The sequence below is a fragment of the Cylas formicarius genome, unplaced genomic scaffold (assembly GCF_029955315.1).
Source record: "Cylas formicarius isolate icCylForm1 unplaced genomic scaffold, icCylForm1.1 PGA_scaffold_9__14_contigs__length_23061073, whole genome shotgun sequence".
Lineage (NCBI taxonomy): Eukaryota > Metazoa > Arthropoda > Insecta > Coleoptera > Brentidae > Cylas > Cylas formicarius.
Genome location: NW_026844365.1, coordinates 6,175,553 through 6,199,411, shown reverse-complemented (window position 1 = coordinate 6,199,411; position 23,859 = coordinate 6,175,553). Strand labels below are relative to the sequence as shown.

Here is a 23,859-nt window from a genome sequence, read left to right as displayed (position 1 = left end):
TTAAACTAAATAACGCTGTAAAAAGCACCAAATTCGTAAGTACAAAAACTGAAACTTAAGAATATTTGTTACAAAAAAAAATTCATAGGTTATTAAAAAACAATATGTAACTGACAGCTTAGCTGAACAGATGAGGCATACGGTTTTACGTCTGTTTCCATTACCAATGTAAATTCATCCCCATAGAATATTTGTAGCCCCGAGGAATTTGAGAGCTGCAAATGTCACTCATTCTTTAAGTCCCAGTGAAATAAAATTTCAATTGTACAAAAAAGCACATTGTAGACATTGTAGATTTTTACATTTGCATACCAAAGAACATAGTAATATTTATTTTATTATAATTATATATCTGAAGAGGGAGCCAATAGATTTGGCTTTCATTACGAAGTTAAGCTTTGACTATAAAGGTAGGCTTCATCAGAACACTAAAAAAGGCGTTATTAAGGGAGAACATTCCGTCACAAACTAAGCTGAATCATATGCCTTAAAACAATCCCCTTAAAACAATAAGAGCGCACATAAAACGGATTTTAAAATAATACAATAAAAACTGCGAACTACGTTATTATAGGCTGTATTAGAAAGACTGGCTAGAATTTAAGCAAGAATATTTCAAGATATCGAGATAGATATAGCAATAACATATATTATAAGCTACATTAAAATTCTACTACCAGCACAGTGTACAATCAACAGACACCTGTTTGGAGATGGTTGTTGCAAGACATCCTAAATCAGAAAAAGGCGTAACATAAACCCAGTAATTCGAAAGATTCATGTAGTAGTGGTGTGGTATCAAATTAGTATAGATCGAACTCATTTTCGTTTTTAAAGAGTTTAGTTCTACGTTCAATTTGTCAATTTGTGACGTCTTTCCAATGTAAAGATTGTCGAATTTACTCTTCAAGGGATAAACTATCCACTATGTAGGGTTTCTGAAATCGCGGAGTTGCGTCTTTAAGTTTCAAATATAATGAAATATGTTTTCATTCATTTGCTTCCTATTTAGGGGTTATTATTATTGGACAATCCATAATTTATCGTGTTACTCTCTAGTTACCAGTAGCCAGTTACTGTCTTACACACAGTGAACGAATAAACAATAGAACAAAATCATTTATAAATCATGTGTATTGCAGTAAAAGGTGGTTCCAAAAGTAAAAACAGAGAAAAAAAATGAAGATAGTGCGAATATTTCAAAATTAATTTTTATTTTCAATGGTGTACTTTTTTCATTTTCAAGGATACTCTGTCGAAACTCCAACTTAGAGCTACAAACATTTTTAGAGAATATTATGTTGTATTAAAACACGGCCTTCGATGTTCAAAAAATATACCAAATTTGATAAAAAAAACTTTATTTCCATAGAAACAATATTTCTTTAATAACAAATCATACATGCAAATCAACTGTAAGAACTACTAACTAAAACCTTTGTACAATAATATGGTATAGAAAAAATTATCAGATTTTTTTTATATTTTTCTTTATCTTGCTTATTACAGCAACTTTTTTTGTCTCTTTTAAAGCCTTTAAAGGTCACTGAGTGTTCGCATTGCCATATTATATTCCCCGATTTATTTTGTAGTTGTATTTAATAAAAAATACAGTAGATAAATTCGACACGGCCATTACTATTTTTTCTCATCTACACAAAGACTAATTTTAACTATAATAATAGTCAAGTCTTCCCAGACTTGAAATTTTGCACCCAAACGATATGGACGACAAAGTAATAAGTACTTACCCGCAAAACCAACCAAAAATCTTCCTGCGTAGAGCATGATTTCCCCGTTGGAAAGTATTATAAGCAGCCATCCCCCGGAAAACGGAATTATGGTTAAAAGGCAAGCCAATTTCCGTCCCAGCAAATCGCAGACGATTCTGCAAATAAAAACAGTGCAATTATTTCTTGGTGTTAACTTAGACCGTAATTAAATTATAAGACCATGGTGAATAAAAAAAATAATTTTAACATCTCTTCACCAATTTCAAAATTCCCTTTAACTCTGAAGAAAAAACTTTTGAAATGTGTTCAATAAAATTAGGAATGTACCACAATTTTCTCTGTATACCGATCTCCAAAGGGAGACTTCGAAGCATTTGTAGAGAAACGTTCAATAATAAACGTCAACTTGCTTGAAAACAACAAACAAACTAAAATACTAATAGTTGCTTATATTGTAGAGCCCACTAGAATAACTTATCATTCTAGAACATGCATTGACATGAACATGGAGTTCTTTCATAATAATTGTACAGAACGTCTTTTCGGAAAGTTTAGAGGAAATAATGTAAATTATTTTATACATTTGGTATCCAACACAGATTGGAATAATTTGCTATACCATATTCAATCCGACGACTTAGATAAAAAATTTAAAATTTTTTACGAAAAAGTAAAACAAATATTTATATCAAGCATTTCATTTGTAAAAAAAAAAAAACTCTCGAACAGAAAAAAAAAACAATTGGTTTAATAGAGAATTAAGAGAGATGAGTCGTGCGGTAAACGAGAGGCATCAAATTAAAAGAATAAAAAATGATCTATATAATAAAAAATACAAACAACTTAAACCCTATCACAACAAAAAACTTAAACATGCAAAGAAAACTCATCACAATTTAAGATTAATGAAATCTGATAATAGTCAGGGGAAATAGCAACCATAAAATTAAATCCTCTTCTATAACTAACATAACCGTAGGTGGTGAAACACTTCAAGACGGATACAAAATCTGTGAAATTTTTAACAAATATTTTGCTGATCTTGCTAACAATAACAAGCAGCCCCAAAATCTAACGCCCGAAATCCAAATACGCTCAAGCTCTATGTTTGTCTGCCGTACTACAATGGCTATAGAAATAGTCACAAAAAATAATTGAAATTCACGACGTGTGACCTAAAAGTGTTAAATTATATTCGAAGTATTGAATTTTATCCGTCCAGCTACGCCAGTTTTGGAGATATTTAAGCGGTCCGTTGCTTTTTACTGAAAAAGCGACGTTGGCATAGCTCGGTAGTAAATAGAAAAAAAGTTTTGAAATTGCGAGATCTTACTAAATGCGGTATAAGGAATTCAGGGCAACAAAAACAAATACAATCCATTTAAAACACAAATTCCTGACGTTTGACATAAAATTGGTAAATCTGGCAACACTGGTGTTAGCGTTTTTGATTTTTTTCATATTCAATAACGTGCGTTGTACCAAGCCGGTATATATATATTTCGTGTACTTCGATTATAAAAAACGCAAAATGTTAATTTTTTGAAATGGAGACTCCCATTTTATAATTTTATTCGAATTTAATAATATACAGGGTGTTCTAAACTTGAAAATTAAAGAAACTGGGTGAAACTTTGCAAACATTCAAAACCTTTTCAGGTTGAGGAGAGCCCAGTGCGAAAGAGAGTTGGTGCACATAGTTAAAAAACGATAGACAGAATTTCTGGGTCGCATAATGCGTGGAAGTAGATATGAGATCCTGAAATTGATAATGGAAGGGAACCTTCACTGATGAAGACGGAATTCTAAAAAGACATCTCAAACAACAATGATTTGAAAAATAAATAAGTTTGCTTTCTTGCTACAATAAAAATAATTATCAGCATTGAACAAGGAAAATTAGCAAAAACTTAGGATATTTTGGCGCTATTCCATGTAATCCAGAATTCCATACATTTTATTATTTAACCATAAGAAATGTAAAAAAAATAGCTTCACTTACCCCATGGGAAAACAAATCACCATAGCGCCGAGCGTGGTGAACGACGATATCCAACCCAAAATGTCTTGATCTATTGCGATATCGTTGAACTTGCCATCCAGCAGGGCATCGGAAATGTTACTGGTCCATCCCAGAACGGCACCGGCCGCAACAGCTCCCAAACAAACTAAAAAATTTGCAATTTACAAATCTTCCAGCTTCTCCAGAGTTTATATGGAACTCGTTTACATTCTACTCTGTATTATTGCTCTTTCCTTACGTTCAAAATATTACTGACCACATCTTCGATCTATCAAATGAAAAATGCCGTTTGGAACACCAGGAGTTTAGAGTATTCCTTGCTCAGATCAGTTTTTAAATACAGATTTTCGCGTCTTATTGATTTGGGGTTTAAAATTTCATTGTTATATAAAAAAATTGGTCGAGTTTGCTAATGAGGAGTTGGGAGAGAAGCATTTTACGTATGTAATACGTCACAACAACAGGATTTTTTTTTCTGAAGGACACTAGTTGGTAACTAAAAAATTAGATATTTCGTTTTATATAGATATTTTATTTTTCCCAAAAAAAAGTTCTCGACTTGAACAGGGTAGTGGCGAACTAGTTAACCAAAAAAATCAAGAAATTAAATTTCTTTGGAAATGATTTTTAGATTGTAAGAATAGTTTGCATTTAAACAGAAATCAGAGGCGTATCATCATTGTCTGCCAAACGTGTGAAATTCTGTAGGCCCGCCACTGGTATATGTAATAAAAATGCGACACTCTAAATAATGCCTTCACATACATAGTACATGTGTGCAAATTCCATTAAGATATCTAAAGTGCTATTAAAGACATGAAAGGAATATATTTTGTTTTGGAAAACTTCACCACTCTCTATGTTTAGGACATACGTGCATATGAAGTTTTATTTTTAAAATGTAATCCAAACACCATGTACAAGCGGGTATAAAGTAGTAGAATACTCACTTTGAGATAAGTCCTGAAGAAGAAAAAATTTAAAAAAACACACTTATGAAAATTCTTTATTCCAACAGTTCCGATTCTAAATAAATGGATCCAATCATGATTGCTATTATTTTAAGGTTAGATCTCATTTATATGGTCAAACTTGACGTACCAGATAGTGCGGCGACGTATTGTGGGAGTTTCCTGGCTTCCGCTCCCGTTTTAGGGTCCACCATATTCTGAAAATAAAGGCAAAATTCACCATGCAGTCTAATACACTTAAATAAGATGTACAAAAAAAAGTTTATCCGGTTAAATAATAGGTTAAACGCAATACAGTCATGTCAACATGATTTTATGATTGATGAGCAGTGTTATAACAACCTCATGCAGACATTTTTCCAAGACCAAAATGTCATACAAACGTATATGCGTGGAAGCTTCGACTCAAGAAGAAGAAGAAGAAGAAGAAGACACGTTTTAATGTCGTACAATTTATTTATTTGTTTGCTTACAAATGCCACAGGTACAACAGATCCTAGTTATAGCGTCAGTTTCCATTGCACAACTCATGAAAAAAACTAGGTTACTTGCTAATGACATATCGATTATTTGTGACAGTAAATTTCTACAGATAAATTATATTTTGATGAAACATTTCTGTTTTGCCAAACTTGTCAGTTTGTATCTTAACACTCCAAAATTTATTCTGAACTTAAAAGGTATTAACTTCGATAAAGAACAATCTCCAGTATACTTCGTAAACATAACATTACATTTTTTACTTTTTTTTCTGTCTTTTCAAATAATAAAGTTGAGAGGGGTGACGAATTATGAGTAAACACCGGATACATTTTTCTACGAATTTTACACCTCGCCGTCTCTTAAATGTATTACGCGGACTGTATTGATGTGCATTATTTAAAACAAATAAAAAAATAATATTCTCAAAAAATATTTGCATAGCAATCACGATGCCCGTATTTCCAAAAATCCCGAGGGTATATTTGACAAAACATAAAATAATCGTAAAGTACTCGTATTACGGTATGTTTAAGTTAGATTATCTATTGTGTGTAAACGTAATTAAAAAAACAAATATTTAGCTTTAGGGTTTCGGTTGAAAATGTTTCCCAGATCACTTGCGACACCGTTTGATTTTTACCTGAAGGAGGAAATCTGACTTCTTCATTTTTAACTCGCTAACAACACCAAACAATTGCCAAACTCAAATAAATGTATAAAATAATGTGTAGGGCGAAGTATCGCTTAATCTATATGCCTATTGTGAAGTGGTACACTCATGATACACCAAACAAATCGATAATTCTCAATTTTGATTCACGGCGTTCGTATACAGATACAACCTAGGAAAACGATGATACTCAGCCAAATGTAGCCTCAATGTCCCTCAATAGTTTACTAGGTTCATGATTACACTACATACTTAGGGCTCGGCTCGTACTTCCTCCTGAGCAGAGCATTCCGGTTTACATCATGCCTAGTAAGTCAAACAGAATTGATGCTTGTTAAGTAAGCAACGACCCTTGACAAGCTTAGCTACTGCAGACAACAGCTCTCTCTTTGATTCCACTGATTTAGAAATTGTTCCAGGAGTTATCCTTATCAGCCTTTCAATGATACGCCATAGTCATCCAAACCGTTTTTTCTATGTTTCTGTTCACAGTTTTCCTTATGGCCCCAGACAACTTTAGCATCGGTCGTATTGATCCACATATCAACCTTGGATATAGCCGCCACGTCTTGCCAATAGTCAGACACTTTTTTAACTTGTTTCCAATGTGGGATTTCCATGTTAACATGTCTCTCCAAGGTCTTTTAATTCCTTAGTGAACCTTAGCTTAGTACCTAGGAGCTCCATAAACGACCAAGTCGTCAAGTTTCCCTGTCCTTATGAAAGCAACCATATGTACCGTATGAAACATAATGTTCTAAATAGCTTACCTGATGGTATTGGTTTGATTGGTTTATTCCATCTTACACGAAGATTTTGTCTCATTTTAAGATTGGGGTTATGCCTTGTCACAAACCCAAAAAATCGTTAGTATTTTCTGCGTCCTTCAATATCGCAAATTTTTGCACTCTAATTAACAATTTCGTACAAAAACACAAACACCGCACTTGATTTTGTAGCAACCTAATGATAAGAAAACAATCGAAAATAATACCAGCGTTGTATCCAGAGGATCGTAAAATTTTAATGCCGAAATGGTGGTGATTACCAACCCTTTATTTGTGTCTGTTCATACATTTGCAGCGAGAATACTATAAAATGAACAGGAAATCAGCGGTACCCACGAAAAGAACTTCCAATAAGGTAAGGTTCGTCGTTATTAAAAGCAAAATCCAATTGAAGCGAGAGAATCATATTGCGTACCTTATCGCTATAGTTTTTCTTGCGGAAAGCGAGGTATATGAAAACTGATCAATTACAGGACGCACCGACGACTTTGAAGTTTGTCGATGCACGTTGCAAATAAATACCTACCGATAACGGCTAGATAATATGCAAATTTTAATAGTTCCTGACGATTCCTGCTAATATGCTGATGATTCATACTACAACTACATATACAGGGTACTTGGGCGGTTGTAACATAGGTTCTTTTTTTTATTGTATTCATTATTTCCGTCTGTTTTTGTATTCTACCAAGCACTTCTTCATTTGCCACATGGTCTAACCAAGAAGTTCTCAGTATCCTGCGCTAGAGCCGCATGTCGAACTCTTTTAATCTTTCCATTTTCTGTGGAAAAAACAGCTCTTTGACCAAATGCGTTATTTTACACTTGAAAACTAAAATTGGCAATTTTTATTATGGATCCCTGGCAGTGGTTAATATTTAACGCTTTAATCAATCTATGTGCAAAATATATTATACAGGGTGGTCACAAATGACTATCAAAAAAAAATTGATTTTTTTTTAAATATTCATAATCCATACTGTTCTGGTACAACGGAATACTCTGGACACATTTTTTATTTAATTTTTGCATGACCATATTTAATTTTATTGCACTACACATAAGTAGCTGTGGTTCTTCCAATAATAATGGCATCATCTCAAGTATTCCTGACTTTCAAGCGCCTTCTTACATATATGTTTAGGATGATAGATGATCTCTGTCTTACTCTACGCCTTATTGCCACTTCGGATTTATTTGCATTGATGTTTCAACATGCTGTTTGATGACGAGATAATTGCGAAATTATTCGTAAATCTCGGTCGAATTCCATCTTGTAACCTTAGAGTAATAGATGAAGCAGACAAATTCATCACAAATTACATCTTTGAAATGTTTGGAAAAATTAAACTCGAACGATGCTCAGAAATCCATAATTTTTTTCTAGGTACCAGACTCCGAAGAATCGAACAATTTGTGGCCTTTAATTTTCGAAAAACATATCTGTTAACGACTTGCTGAATTGTTAGAAATCAACAATCCTTATACCAGATTGCCAATGTAGATTTAGAAAATATTTTAGCACAACTACAGCACTAGTTGGGACAGTAAACTTTAAAAGGTACAATGAGGAACAGGGAAATGGTAGGGCCGTGCTTGAGTTTCGTAAAGCGTTTGACACTGAGTCACAATTTTTTATTTATTATTAGTTGCGACTTGAAATTACAAAAAGTACAAAAATTCTTTTGCCTCTAATTTGTTACGAGGTTAGGGTCAAAATTTCCCGGCCTAACATAGATGCAGCTCCAGTATCATCATAAATTTTTGTCTTCTTTTAAACATATATCTTAGTAGGCTGCAAAAAAAATTGAAGTCTTGCGTCAAATAGCTTTTTATTGACAGCATTTTAAACAAGACGTGTCCGAAAAAATGTCGCAAATTAGGTATAGAGCAGTCATAAAGTTTTTGATAAAAGCACCTGAAATTATTAAAGAAACGCTGGATGGTGTGTACTGCCAAAGTTCTCCTTCGTATTCTAACTAACCAAAGCTTTCGACTGCTAGTGCAGCAGCCATCCTCAGTGGGGGCTTTGGGGGCAAAACCAACAGACCCCGGCCTAACAACCCGGAAAATTTCATTAATTACCAGCCGGGAAAGCCAATAAAGTTAGGGTTTATTGCCAAATTTTGTTTTTTTTTTTTAATTTAATCTATGTCAACCGAAATGAAATGAAAAAAACATTGTCGTTTCTTTATAAGAATATATTCTTCAAAATTTTTTGTATAAACTTTTGCAAGAAGTCAAGCAAGAATTGTAAATTTAATACATAACTCAACGAGTTTTAAATACAACACAAGTTAGCCCTACAACAAGTATAAATATCGTATACGTTTAGGTTAGGAATTATTGCTAAAATATAAACAATATAAGAAACACGTTATTTAAAACCAGCGTCGCTTCATTCCAGAAAGGTAATACTACAACTTAGTGTATTATTCCGAAATATTATTGCCGGTGATGATAAAACGGAAAAAATGCAGTTCACATCACCGTCAAGTATCTGATAATTTCGTCGTTGAAAATCTAAAAAAAATATTTTTGATGTCGTTTTTATCAGATAAAATATCGAAATGATTCCTGAACAATTCGCTGATGCATAGACATTTTTACTGTTATTTTTTGTCAATCAATAAGGATATACAAGTATAACATCTTCTGACAAATAGATAGATAAAATAAACAAAATTAAATAAAATAATAATAATAATATAAAGGTATAACGCGACTGCGAAAACTGTTATGAAGGTAAACAAAAAAAAAACATCTAGATGGGAGCCTTACTACCACAACAAATAAATCCAAAATTTTTGTATTCCAATGCTTCTTCCATAGAAAAATCCGAGAATCCATAGAAATCTATAAATAACAATCTTAACCCCGATCTACCTCGCAACAATACAGGAGTCAAACAATGTATAACCTTGATATCCTTGCTTAAGAAATCTGGTGCTCCTATCATGATCTACTTTACATTGATTAATAGGTTGCTTTGATCCTACATCCGTCGTTTTTAAATTTTTGGATGTCTGAAACAATTCTGGATTAAAGTGTGACATTCCAAAAAAAATGCTCCAGTTTTCTTCGATCACTGGTAGTGATTACGGTTATAGTGAAATATGATGTCAGGGTGGTTATTGTGTGGTAAAATGTGACAGTTGGACAATTTGGAATAAAGTCAATAATCGATGTGGACTGGAAACGAACATCAACAAAACAAAGTACAATTACTGCAGCTCATCATTCAGGGTAAAGTAGACGAAACACGAGAATCTGACATAAGCAGAGAGTCTTGGTCGAAACATCTAAGCGCGTGGTGCGACCTCAGGGCAAATGATGAAGAGATGAAGAGTTGGTTTTGGTGAAACAATGTCCTTAACCAAGGAAAACAAAACGCACCATTGATATAGGCCGATTTCTCAGATACGTACACTATCTAACCTGGCAGCACGCTATGTAGTTTATCAGATGATAGTGATAGCAGAGATTCAAACTATTCTGTCGACTAATTTAATTAAATATGTATTGATTATTTATATAAATACAATTATACAGTACGCAATACAACATAATGTATTCATATATTTTGGGTTTTAATTTCTTTACTACTACCCTGGACCGGTTTGATTTATTGTCCCAAAAATTCACAAAAACTAAAACAAATTTATAGGATAACTTATCTCATTTTTACTTTGAACTAAAACTGGAAATTTCTAAACATATTTAAAATACTCCGGGAACTTTCTTACGTCGATTTTTTCGTAGGGAAGGTAATGATTTTCTGCACATTTTACCCACTAACCTGTACTTTGCAGCATTTTATTTCTTTCTTTCGAAACAGCGACTTCCACACACTTAACTTGTTTTACGAAAACATTTAACTAGATCTGTCAGTGCTCATGTTGGTTGTTGAATGCCGCAAGGTAATTGCTTAAAATAGAGATTCTATATCTGACTAAATACTTGCTTATAATAATAATAACAATAATAATAACATAGTATATTATTTTCTTGATGACCTTCAATTTTCCATATTATTGTAAGTTTTAGGTTAGGAAAGAGATATCGATCGCAGATCACTTTGAGATCAAAACTAACGATATAGTCCTGAACAAGGCTCATTCAATTAAGTATATGGATGAAAATCTCAATTGGAGGACCCACATAGAAAATATTTAATAGGGGCTACCTTTAGATGTTCAAAATTGTTAAAAAAAAAAAACTAAATATAAAATTTGCAATGCATATATTTCATGAGAACTAGCATATCTGTTACTAATGGAAAATTCAACACGTCCTTAAAAATAAGGATCTAAAAAAGTTTTTAAAAAATCAAATTATAAACAAGATTCTCTATAATCCCGTAACTCGTAACATTTAACGATCTGAGATGATAAAAAGCCAAGTATGTTTAAACTCATTTAAAGGAAAAAGCTTATTAATAGTGCCTCTAATTAGCATCTGTGTTTCTCCGATACCAATACTGAAAGTATTGTCCAAGAGTTGTTTATTTTTTTAGGTCAACTAGAAATTAGTTGAGCAATAAAAAGCAATGAACGGTATGTATTGTACCAAAATAAATAATAAAAAAAAATTAAATATACGGGTAAAAGCCAAATATTTTTCACCCCTTGGGTCCTGATACATTATGATTTTTTTAATTAAATTTTTTAGGTACAATTGCAAGTGGAATAAAAAGAAAGAAAGCGGGTTCGATTATCCCTGTTGTATGTTGAAGGCAAAACGCATAGAGCAATTTTGCAATTTTGAAGCCGACCAAACTAAAATGTTGCAGAAAAAACATTCAGTAATAAGTTTTTCCTTGAAAATCGAACGTCAAACCTAAATTTGTGTTATTTTTATAGATAATAATAATCCAGGACTCAGTCTTACATTATGATTTGTTGCAGGTTTTTAAGTCTGTTAAGATTTGCGTTAAGTTTTTGTAGAACTTTTTTAATAGAGCGCAGATCGGGGGGAATTGAAGCAAAACGAATTGGCGAAATTACCGAACTTGTTCAACTTAAACTTGGGTTTGCACCGGAAAGTTTTGAATTTTGTATAATTTTAACTCTGCTAGGGTAAACTTGCCTAAATCGTACTTGCGCGTAAATCGTACCACCTAAATTACTCAGAATTTATAAAACATACAGCGGCATCTGTCGGTGATTACTTGAGTTAGTGCTAAGCTAACCAGCTGTGATGCTCCGAAGCAGTGATTCCTGTGCGAGATGTAATTTTACTGATAAAAGTAAGTTTTTTTCAGTTTTCTTGTAAAATTTTAGCGTTTTTTGTAAGCGTTTTTTAAGAATTCTATAAACATAAAATTGTGAATCATACGGTTTTCAAAAATTGCATTTCTTTACAATTAATTTGGTGGTAGAATTAGCGCGCAGCGTTTTCTCATAACCTAAAAGCGTTAAGTGTATTTTGAAGAGGACTTTGAGCGTAAATCGTACTTTATTATACATCCTAATTCGTACCGGTACAAATTAGGAATACGAAATAAAATTGTTTTCATTTTGGTTTTAACCAATCAATTTCTCTTTATACATATTTGTTAAGTTTTTAATTTTATCATTTTATGAGAGGAAAAAATAAAAATAATTTTTTTTAGCACACAATGGCAAAACGACAATATAATAAATGGTCTATGCAAAATATGAATGCAGCAATACAAGATTTTAATAATGGGAAATTACGATTCAATGAAGTATGCAGGACATATGGTATTCCAAAACGTCATTTAAAACGTCTAAATTCTCAGAAAAAAATAGGAAGACCAAGCGATTTGACCGAGCAAATGGAGACCGAATTGGTTCATCACATTTTGGATTTGGAGTTTAGATTCTTGGGGTTAACTATCACAGATTTAAGACATCTAGCATTTCAGTTGGCAGAAAAATACAAACTTCCGCACCGATTTAATAAGGTGCAAGAGTTAGCCGGTTGGAAATGGTATTACAAATTTATGAAAAACATCAATGGCACGATGTAAAGGATTTAACAAAAACATTGTCTCAGAATTTTTCGACAAATACGAAAAGATTCTAGATGATTTCCAATTTGGACCTAACGAAATTTTTAACATGGATGAGATGAGAGTTAAAAGGAAAACATCAAGTCGGAGCAGTCACTAGCGGAGAACGTGGAATTAACACTACATTCGTTTGTTACATGAATGCTAGTGGAGACTTTATTCCTCCAATGTTGATCTTCAAACGCAAAAGAATGACGGACATCCTTAAACGTGGTGGCCCGCCTAAAACGCTGTACACTTGTTCTGAGAGTGGGTGGATTGTCGCTTCAATCTTTGTCGAATGGTTACAACATTTCATAAATCATTTAGAATTGGAAAAACAATTGAATCATAAAATTCTATTAATATTGGATGGACATACCACGCATACTAAGAATCTAGAAGCCATAAACCTTGCTAGAGAATACGGTATCGTAATGTTTTCTTTGCCGGCGCACACAACACACAAACTACAGCCTTTGGATAGATCATTCTTTAAGTCATTAAAAACTAATTTTAGCAAAGAATGTGCAGTTTGGATGAGAAATCACCCTGGTGAAACAATCAAACAATCAAACATATCTGAAATTTTGGGAGTGGCATATCCTAGATCGGTTTGTATGGACATCGCTATGAAAGGTTTTGAAACTTGTGGATTGTGGCCTTGCAACAGGCATCGAATACTAGATGAAGAATATGTCGTGCTCGATGAAAATGAAATGACCCAAACTGATATGCGACTTTCGGATCCTGGTCCTTCCACAGCGAATATTTCTACAAATGCACACGATCAAACTGACGCATCCATCAACACGGTTATTGAGAATTTGTCACCAATATATAGGTATATCTATCTGTTCAAATATCTTTCATAGGATGTAAGGAACTATTTGAGAATACACAATCATCAATTTTACAATTACTAAATTGCTCCTCAACCCCTTACGAACATCAACCATGGCCTTAGAAGTACCATTACTCTGTTCCTCATGGTACCTTACATCATTTACTATCCCAACTGCAATGGAATTTATATCTGCGATTATTTAATTTAATTGAAAATGTATTATTTTGTATGTTGCTGTTATTATTATTGGAAAAAAATTATCAATATTTGAAAGAGATATATATTTCTGCGCACTTTTTGGGTTTTTCTGAAGAGATTTTCAATTTTGTCAAGTCAAGTGATGGTGTCAAGTTCAATTCAAATTTTTTAGATAACACGGAAGATGTAAAATTTATAAGCTGATTTCCATTTTGGTATAAATGTTGGCAGCTATTAATTAAACATCAATTTCAAAAACTAAAAAAACCCGACACCCGAAAAACCCCGAAAAAAAATATTGTGTAATACAATTTTGCAAGATTTTGAAATAGGACGCTTCATATAACAAAGCTCTTTGAATGCCGATTCCTTCGAGCAACGCTTTAAAGCTTCAAAGTGAAATTTGCGTTCAATCAAATGGGCATATCAAAGGAAAGTGTAGAAAAACATAATAATCAACTGAAAACTTTTAAACGCGTACCTGCCTTGTGGTCGTAAACGTAATGCCTTGCAAGTGTAAGTTATTTTATGTTGAATGTGATCGACAATGTATCGTCACGCCTAGTGATGATATACTGTCTCGGGGAAAATAATAACATGTACGTTCCGGAAAAATTGGCTCGAGATAAAATTTAATCGGAATCAGGTGGTGGATTATCAGCTTCTACCTCAATTCCAAAACTTGCTACCTGAACAGCAATTTAGTTATTTTAAGTTGACAAGCCCTTTATGCACTGCTTAAATTAAAAACATTTTTTGTGAAACGAAATATCCAGTTATTAGTTACCAAACTAGTGACTGTTCTTTTCACTTTTATAGTTTTAATCAAATAACACAACGTCCTAACAACAACAAAATAAATAATAAATGATTTAATGATACTAATAATTTTTTTAACAAAATTTTAGATTAATAAATTAATAAAAAACTTTTGGAAACGAAGTGAAACATAGAAACTAGATAAGTTGTTGAAAGTGTCCTCCAATTTGAAGGATACGGGCTTCAGCTGTTTCCCTCATATTGCCGCGCACTATTTAAAGCACACCTCCAGTGTTTCTCATTAAATCGCATGAAGTTCTTATACCGGCATGTCCTCATAAGAAAAAGTCCAAACTATTTAAATCTGGGGACCTCGGGGGGCATGGTTGAGGTCCGCTGCGATCTACCCATGGGTTAACATGGGTTGATAATATTATTAATGGGTTATTTGTTTCTAAATAGATGTGGCACTTCTATCAATATTGGCAAATAGTCTTCTAAAATCAGGCAAGAATTATGACCATTCGGCCTTTCTGGAAAGAAAGAGAGTTGAAATAAGTAATTTCCAACAATTCCAGCCCAAGCATTTACCGAAAATTCTTCTTGAGGTTCAAATTCTACAACCGCATAACTACGCAGAGAGAGAGTTTTCATTTTTTATAGCGAAAACCCTATATCGGATTGAAAAAAAAAAACAAGAAATCAATTTTTTTTAGAAACGGTTGGTCAATGTCTGGCAAAATAGACGTACAATTCCGTACGTCCAAAAATTGTACATGTGTGCCGAATTTCATTAAAACATCTAAATTGGCATTAAAGATGTTAAAAAATATATATTTCAGTTTTCAAATGCTTTACCACCCTGTATCTCAAAAGCTAACACGTTTAGGACATATGTTCACATGAAGCTTTCTTTTTAAAATGGACCCAAAAATCGCCCTCCTCATTATTGACCTTCAATTAGAAAACATCTTGTATACCAAGGCGTCACTAGAACAAAGTCCTGAACATGTTTAGATCATGTGTTCTTAAAAACTAAAATTAATGTTACATTTAAGGTTCCGGCTGCAATTGTTGACCATCTGCCAGTCTTATAAATTGTTCATGTAGGGCTAACGGTACAGATGAAAGTACTTCTAACTCACAAAACAGTAGGACCCAAATGAGAGTTAACTTTGACAAGCTTGAAAGATTAGCGGATGATTTGAACTAGAATGATGTTGTAGACATTCATGACCCTCGGCCAGAACTCGTCTCGCTGTGTATGTTGATAGAATTACAGGCAAGACCTATAATTGTTTTCGAGACAGTTTTCTCTATCCGTTACCATTTCCCTGTCCCAAGAATTTTTTATACTTTCATTGTTCGTTATAGTTTCAGGTAAGTATTTATAAACCAGTGTTATTGTATTAATCAGATTATATTTTTTGCAGATTTCTTGGTGGAATATGCCTGCAATTCTGTTGTGCCGTTCCGTGTAGTCCCTTGGCGCTGTGTTTTTCCGCACATCCTGCACTGGTCATCGGGTAAGTCTTTTTTCTGGTTATACTTAAAGTAATCGTTTGTCGCCATTACCTGATCTTGAATTGCTTGAATAAATCCCTCTGTTTCAGGTCTTAGACAACCCTCCGTAAGATATCGAGTGTAGTTGTTTATTTCCCCATTCCTCTTCTAGCCTTGAAATGTTATTTTTTATTTCAGGAGTTGCAAACTCAGGTTCAGCGGAAAGTAGTTTTTGTCAGCTGTCACTATCGCTGTATGCAAGTATGCAATTTCCAGATTCCAGATATTTCACCATCTTGGTCCATATTTTACGATATAAAGCCTGCAAATCTGTCTGGCTCAATTTCAAAATGTGTAACAGAAGTAGAGCCCACGAGTTATTACTTAATTTTGTGTAATGTATTTACTTATATTAGTTTTTTTCAATATTATTATCATTGTTATTATTTAATTCCACAAAAAATACATAAGCTGTGTCTTTATACATAGGTTTCCCTGTCCGTATATATATTTTTTTATTTTGCATATCTGTTTACCCGTTTGAAGCGTCAAGCACTCCACTTAAATAAATTCAACTTGTAGCAATCGCAGTCGCGTTTAGAGTGTTTTCGCTGGTAGCGCTATCATATCGAATAGTGCAACGGCAAATTCCTCCAATTACCGAAAATGATATACGCTAATGTCGCTTAAATGCATTAAAAAGCAGATATCGTCCCTTAGTCGCAAGAAACTTGTTTTGTTTTATTAATATTGTGTTCTTATTATCCAATATGGCAAGAAACTTTATAATTTAATGATGACAAATTTTAAAAAAAAATCAGATAATAGACGAAACATCGTCCAAAGGTTTAAGCTTCAGACGAAATTTAAACAATGCATTCTGAACTATCTGGAGTTGGTCCCTATCCTTCACTGCTAAAGCCTGGTCATAAATTAATGCGACTATTGATAGAGCCAATTGCCTGGTTAGTATGAATCCATAGCCACAGATTTTTTGCTTCAAATTAAACTCCACCTCATTTATTATTAACATTAGAAGATTTTTGTGAAGATATACCTGGGTACTGAGAATTTCAATATCGACAGTATCAATTGCTCTGCTCTACACCATAATAAGACAATTTATATGGATCACTCTCTCAAAACAAATCATTTTACTAAGCGCAGTGAAAATCCCAAAAGATTTCCGGGATAATCTTCTTGAATGAGAAGTCTCCAATTTGTCAATTGCTATTAACTGTCATTTATCAGTGGGGTTTCAAATTTTTTGAATATTGGACATCTACTGCATATATTTGTTATGTGTGTCAGGTGATTAATTATAAGATCTGCTGCAATAACAATTATTTGTAAAGATAGATTGTCAGACCAAGTACCGTTAGTTTTTATACAAGTCAAAATAAAAGTTAAATTAGGGTATAATTTATGCTTTGTATATTTTTTTTAAGTTGAAGGTCTGATGCAGTTTTCAGTTCAAGATTGACCGGGTGACACACCATTTCATTTTTTAATTATTCCCACATGGCTAAGAGGATTTCACCTAGCTTTAGTACATTTCTTTTTCTAGGGATATCTAAACATAATTCATTCCGTTTGCATGAATTTAGTCTTTTGTTCCAGGTCAAAATCGGCAGATTACCATGGCGATATGAATAGCGAGATATTTATTAGGTGTTTAATAGAAAAATTACTTAGCAACTTTTAAGAGCTGTCGGTTATAATAATGGAAAATGCTCCGTATCACATCAGAAAAGGAGTGAGTGGTTAAAATCAAAATTGAATTTGGGTCATCATTAACAAAACTAGAATTATTGGAAGTAATGGACAGAAAAGGCAATGAAACGAAATATGTGATAGATGATAGAAGTCGTGGTCATGAAATACCTCGTATCTCTCCACGCAAATGTGAATTCAATGCTATTGAGTTAATATAGTCGCAAGCAGTATTACGATGGACATATCGGGAAACATGGTCGCAGTGATGACAATTTTTTAGCTATATGAATTGAAATTCTATTAAAAATTACACGAGAGATTTGGAAAAACGGTGTGGAACATACAAACAAAATTATTTTAGAGTGTTATAACAAAACCATTTGTAACGAAATAGAGTCCATAATAATTTCAATGTAGTGGGAAAATGATGGCGACTGAGCTTTAAATGAAAAAAATTAAAGACTTTTATTTAGAAGGGATGAGTCCTTTGTATTTTGTTGCTTTTGAAAAATCGATTAAATCAAATCTTTTATAAATAAAAAATCACGTTGGCAAGGGTTTTGGAAAAAAAACATTTCTCCAAAAATTGTCTGCGTAAAAATTTTTCGACGAGAAGATGATAATATTAAGGTGCATGTGGAAAAGTCGCTATACTTAAAATACTATGTTTCAGGTGTCAGATTCTTTAACATGACAATATAGCCCGTATAGTTAGAGCTAAAACTTTTGTATTTAAGGTTTTCACCTAATGCGATTCAAGATATATTAAGAAATATAGCAGGTGTCCTAAATTTGCAGCCATCGACCACAGATTTGAGTATTTTTGAAAAATTTTTGATTTTTTTTTGGTTTATTTTGACTTTCAGAAATAAATTATTTTCCCCAAAAATGTCTACCAGATCGAAAAAATTCTTGAAGCAGGAAATGCAGATCCATGGCAATAAGGTTTATTTCAGGCATTTTCTTGATTATTTTATATTTATAGACAGAAATATATAATATCCTGAAATTTTTCTTTTAGAGAGTACATATTCGTAAAAAATATGGTCATATGGTTGGTACAGTCCTACAGTCCTAACCAAAAGCTACAATCTTTACATATACATATTACATATGCTGGGATAGATATTTGAAAAAATCAAAATGAAAATCACTTTTTCCCACGCTTAATCTATACGAGTACGACGTGGTTCCAGAAAAGAAGTGTTTTCGCGAATACCATTTACTTTATTGGAAACATTCATATACCAGGAAACGTGGGAGATCCAGCGCTATAACCTTCACACAATTTATGTTGTTAATTGTCAAAATTTTTGATTTTCACTATGGGCAATATTTATGTATTCATAGTGTGATATTGGAAGTATTTATTAGTAATCTTTAAATCGTCAATAGTAAAATAAGGTTTATGACTTTTAAGTTAATTGATTAATTAAAAAGAATTTTTATAAAGCTTTTAAGTATTATTAAATATCGTCCCAACAAACGAAAATACAAACAAATTTGTGTTTCGCTAAATAATTAAAATCCTTAATTAATTTTACAAATAAATTGAATTGGCAAATTAATTTTTTAAATTGCATTTATTTTGAATAATTTGAGCTTTTAGTAGGTCCTGTATTCAGTTTTTCATTTTAGTATTTCGCGGTTTATGGCAGCTTTTCGCAATATATATTTTACTTGTGCAGTTAGTAACAGAAAATCTGATATGGTTACACTGAAACGACCACACTATACAATCTACTTCACCGACTATCAGAAAGCAAACAGACAGAGCAAAACACGAAAAATTGACGCTGATTACAACTTCAGTAAAAAGTTGGGGCTTAACTCTAATGTCAAAAAGATAATAGGTAAGAATGCCAGCATCAACAATATCCGACGCGTCTCAAGCTTACCTTGAAACGTATATTAATGACCAGTGGGATGACTCAGTTGAAATCTGACAGAAGAGAGTAAAAGCCAGGTCACCATTCATCACACAATAATGAAAGAATCAATAATAAAGAAATCCTACATAAAGAATTGGAAACCGGAAGCCAGACGCAACGAATTTCGTAGGGTAAGTTGTTGGGATGGAGGACTTGGATCAAGAAAACGGTTGTCTCTTTTTACCACTCAGCAGCGGTCAACAAGATCATAATACCCGAGGTGGCCAACATACGAAACGAGTAGAAGAGAAGAAGACGTTTGCCAAATTCTCTAAAAAATCATTTCTATTTTGGAAATAGCTCAGGAAGCTCATAATTTATCATGGAATCTAAAGAAGTTAAAACATTTTAATTCAAGCAATGGCGTTGGTATCTGGTTAGTATCTTTTCCTATACTCCAAAGATATGGAATAATTTGGGAAACAGTGCACACGCACAATTACGTAATATCTGCAAGAATATTGCAATATCGATAAACGATATCGCATGTAAATCATGACCATTCTAATCTGCAATTTGTTTTGTTTAGAGAATTCGTGTTAAGCTAGAGTAATATCCAGTTCTGGTGCGTTCTATTTTCTGATAAGATAAGAAAGCATTACATTCTTTCTCTATCGCCTACTGAAAGTACCCAATTATATAGCCCGTCAAACGACAAATGGTTATGATTTGCCCAACCTATCATAAACGGAAGGCCCTTCAAACTCAATAAACCAAACACTAAATCAACAAAAGCGTTTATCAGAAATTATATTCCTGTTTCGTTTTCGGAACTCTCCAGCAACTAGACAGACGCTTAGCATCACAAAATTCACTTCAAGGTTTTATAAAAATTGAAAAATGTTGATGATATTATCCCTTCTCAGTCAAATCATCAATAGTCACGTGAGTTTGGATGAGCGGTGCAACACTCTGTCAAGATTCGGTAAAACCAACACAAGATCGCCAGAATTTTACTACTGTGTACGGTTTAAATGTATTGATGATTTAACATTAATCTTCGCGAAAAACGGAAGACAGCATAATTGGCAAGCATAAAGGTTCTTTCCAACTGCCTTAGGAGATAAAGACAGTAGTGCCAGAATTCTACATGACACATTATCAAGTACTCCTAAAGGTCAGCTCGCTCCACCTCACCATAACGCATAGAACAAGGCTCCATTGGAAATATAGGCGTCACAGAAATATGCTCACATCGAATCTCTCAACACTGAAGTCACACGTATGAAGCACAGCATCTTGGTAGTGACGTGACCATTACATTTAGGTATCAAAATTTCCAGGAAAAATTTCCTGGAGGCACAGTTTCCTACGAAACGTACCGTAGAAAGGTGACAGTCAAAAGATTGATATGTTTAAAAAAGTCATTTTCATTCAAACGTTAGTGACTTTGAACGACACGTTTGCCGTAGTTTGGCATGAAGTAATAGATAAACGCTCAGACGGACATAGCATCCATGATTTTTTAAAGTTTCTTAAAGGTGCCCACTACATAGTAGTATGGATGGACAACTCTGCGAGTCAGAATAAAAATTGGAAATTATTTACTTTTCTAAATAGAAAGCTAAACTCCAACGAAATACAAACCAAGAAAATAACATTTAACTACTTCGAATCTGAACACATATTCACACTCCATAATTTATATATTATTACTTACATATTAATTAATTAGGAAACTCTAAAAATATTTAAGGCTATTTAAGGATGACGCATATAAACGACCACCAGCCATTTTCGGTGTAACCAGAAGCCCCGCCATCTTAAAAAAATTAGTCAAGTGAACCCCATCCACTTTAATCGAATCGCTCCGGCAATTTGAAAATTTCAAAAAGAAACGTATCATTTAATTTACGTAATTTTTAATCCGATCCATTTCGTTATAAATTGATGTTAGGAAAGATTTATGCATTGCGATTAAAAAGTACTTATATTTATGATATCAAAGGTAATCGAAAAATCAGTCAAAGATTAGGTTGGGATAACAATAGCGATAATGTGCCATAATAAAAACATTTTCGACGAACAGATAAGTCAAAACGCGGTATACTTTTAAATAAAAATCCCCTGTTTTGAAAGTTTAATAGATATCATTAGATATCAAACCGAGGAGGCGTTTTGCTTATTAACTAGAACAAATCTGTTCTCATTTTGAAAGTTATTTAATGGTTTATCGCAGCTGTTTCGGCAACACTCTGTCTTCATCAAACAAAAATATTACAATATACCTACAATCAAATTACAGAACAAATTATAGTTTCTCGCTCGCGGACACAGTAACACGTAATATCTCAAATCACCCTCAACACTCAAAATGGGAGCCTTTTATTCTTTTAAGCGCGGACTACTTAATAAACCTCTTTCCCCAAACAAAAAATTACAAACCTTCTCTGATCTTCTTTTTCTTCATTCCGAAGGTTCGCAGTCATCAAAACATGCGTTCTGACTGCTGCTGCTGCTGTTCTGAACAAGTTGGTACTGGTGGTGGCGTTGATCCATTCGCGCAAATTTCTTAGTCTTCTTCTCCTTCTTCTTCTTCTTCTCTTTCTCACTGATCTTTTTCCACTAATTTTTTCTTGCATTATGAGTTGAAGTATTTGATATTTGTTTCCCCTTATAATGTGTTCCATGTTTCTTCTTTTTAATAGTCATTACAACTTTCCTCTCTTTTTTTATTCACTTTGGTAAAACTGGTTCTTCTCTGTACCCATGAAATTCGTAATTATCTGCGATATACTCAGAGATGTAAAGCTCTTATTTTTTTTCTCATCGTTTCTCTTTAACATGACATCCCAGGAGCCGTATTTTCAGTCAAAGTTCAGATCTCTACTTCAGAATACTTGTCTCATTTTCATAAAAGTACTGCGGGCTCTTTGGAACCGTTTTTTTTTTTCTATTTCCAGAGAGTATTTTCATAAAACAGATTATAACAACAAAAAAAAACAGTTTAAAATAACTTTGAACTCTACCAGTCCTATATTAAATACCAAGAGAGGTTGGCATGAAAGTTTCGAAAAGTCTATCTAAATTTGGATTACCTTAAAACTTAAAACACCACACTAAAATTTTTAAAAGACAACAAAAAATATGATTTCAGGATAATGGTGGACAAGAAAGGAGTGAATAAAATTGACGAAAAAGAGACAAGATAGAGAGAAGTCATTAAAATTTTCATTCATATCTTTAAAGGTTCTTTGCGTCCTTTAAGCATAATAAAACGAAGGAAATGCACAAAATTTTACAATAAAATTAGAGTAAGTGTTCAAATAATCCGACGTTTTGTTGCACGCATAACATACAACTTCTCAACACTGCTTCCCTGGACTGTCTTAACATTTGCATAGTGATGGATACTGACAGCTTTTCATAAGTCTCTAACATTTCCGTAAGACCTACTGAATACTTGAAGTTGAGGTGACCCCTTACAAAGAAATCAATCGCAGACCTTCTGTCTGGTCCCAGGTTGCCCATCCACCTATTGGAAATTTCTGCATTTAAAAAGTTCGTAATAATCTGTGCTTTGTGGGATGGTACGCCGTCTTGTTGGGAAAACACTTCTTGCAAAGCCACTACTGGAAGGTTCGTAAGATCTTGTGTTATGTTTGTTTGTACAAGGAGGAATATCTCTCAGGATTTAAGTTTTTACAGCCCAATTAGTAAATCGACACTCATCCGACAAAAGAAAGTTTGTATTGCATAAATTACATAAATGTGCGTGAATACTGCGGATTTAATGGGTACAAAAAACCACCCATTGCACTGGGTGTAATATCATATTATTTTTCGGCTCCTTGTGCCTAGAATTATGATATGTGGTGTTATAATGTGCATGCGTATGCAAAAAAGGGCGATTAGATATAGATATACAGTAGCCTGTTTCAGAAACTATGGTTTATGCCACTCCGATCGGTATACATCTATCACACCCAAGTCAGATAATCGTGGATATCCCACGTCCTCCTCAAATTTGCTTCGAATTAGGAAGTTTAAATACACTAAGACAATGACAAATTCTCTGGATCTCAGCTTATATAACCTAATTACAAATCAGGTCACAAATTTGCCATTTAAAAATTGCAAAAACCAATATAAAACCATTTTTTATGGAACACTGTTTTTATTCTGTAGAGGAAGTGATCTTCATTGTGATCGATATATTTTTTGTTTGTTTTATTTATTTTTATTTATTCGTATATATGTTTTTGTACGTGGACGTGATGT

General features: G+C 33.3%; 1 protein-coding gene and 1 long non-coding RNA gene across 6 annotated transcripts in view; both read right to left on the bottom strand.

The window, feature by feature from the left end:
- The window catches only part of LOC132706994 (facilitated trehalose transporter Tret1-2 homolog), a 56,394-nt gene that overhangs the window by 11,084 nt on the left and 21,451 nt on the right, over nt 1-23,859 (bottom strand). For 2 of the 5 annotated variants that reach the window (XM_060678596.1, XM_060678599.1), the window contains exons 2-4: nt 4,858-4,924; nt 3,736-3,901; nt 1,752-1,888 (exon numbers count right to left, since the gene is read on the bottom strand). In XM_060678596.1, the coding sequence (XP_060534579.1) occupies nt 1,752-1,888; nt 3,736-3,901; nt 4,858-4,924 (370 nt within the window). Of the gene's footprint in view, nt 1-1,751; nt 1,889-3,735; nt 3,902-4,857; nt 4,925-5,850; nt 5,893-7,083; nt 7,183-22,023; nt 23,621-23,859 lie in introns of those variants that run through there. The other 3 variants (XM_060678598.1, XM_060678597.1, XM_060678595.1) reach the window with 3 other exon arrangements.
- On the bottom strand, nt 14,587-16,582 carry LOC132707431 (uncharacterized). Its single transcript, XR_009619736.1, has 2 exons — nt 16,528-16,582; nt 14,587-15,021 (listed from the first exon to the last, which is right to left on the bottom strand). It is a non-coding gene; the product is annotated as an uncharacterized LOC132707431 (long non-coding RNA).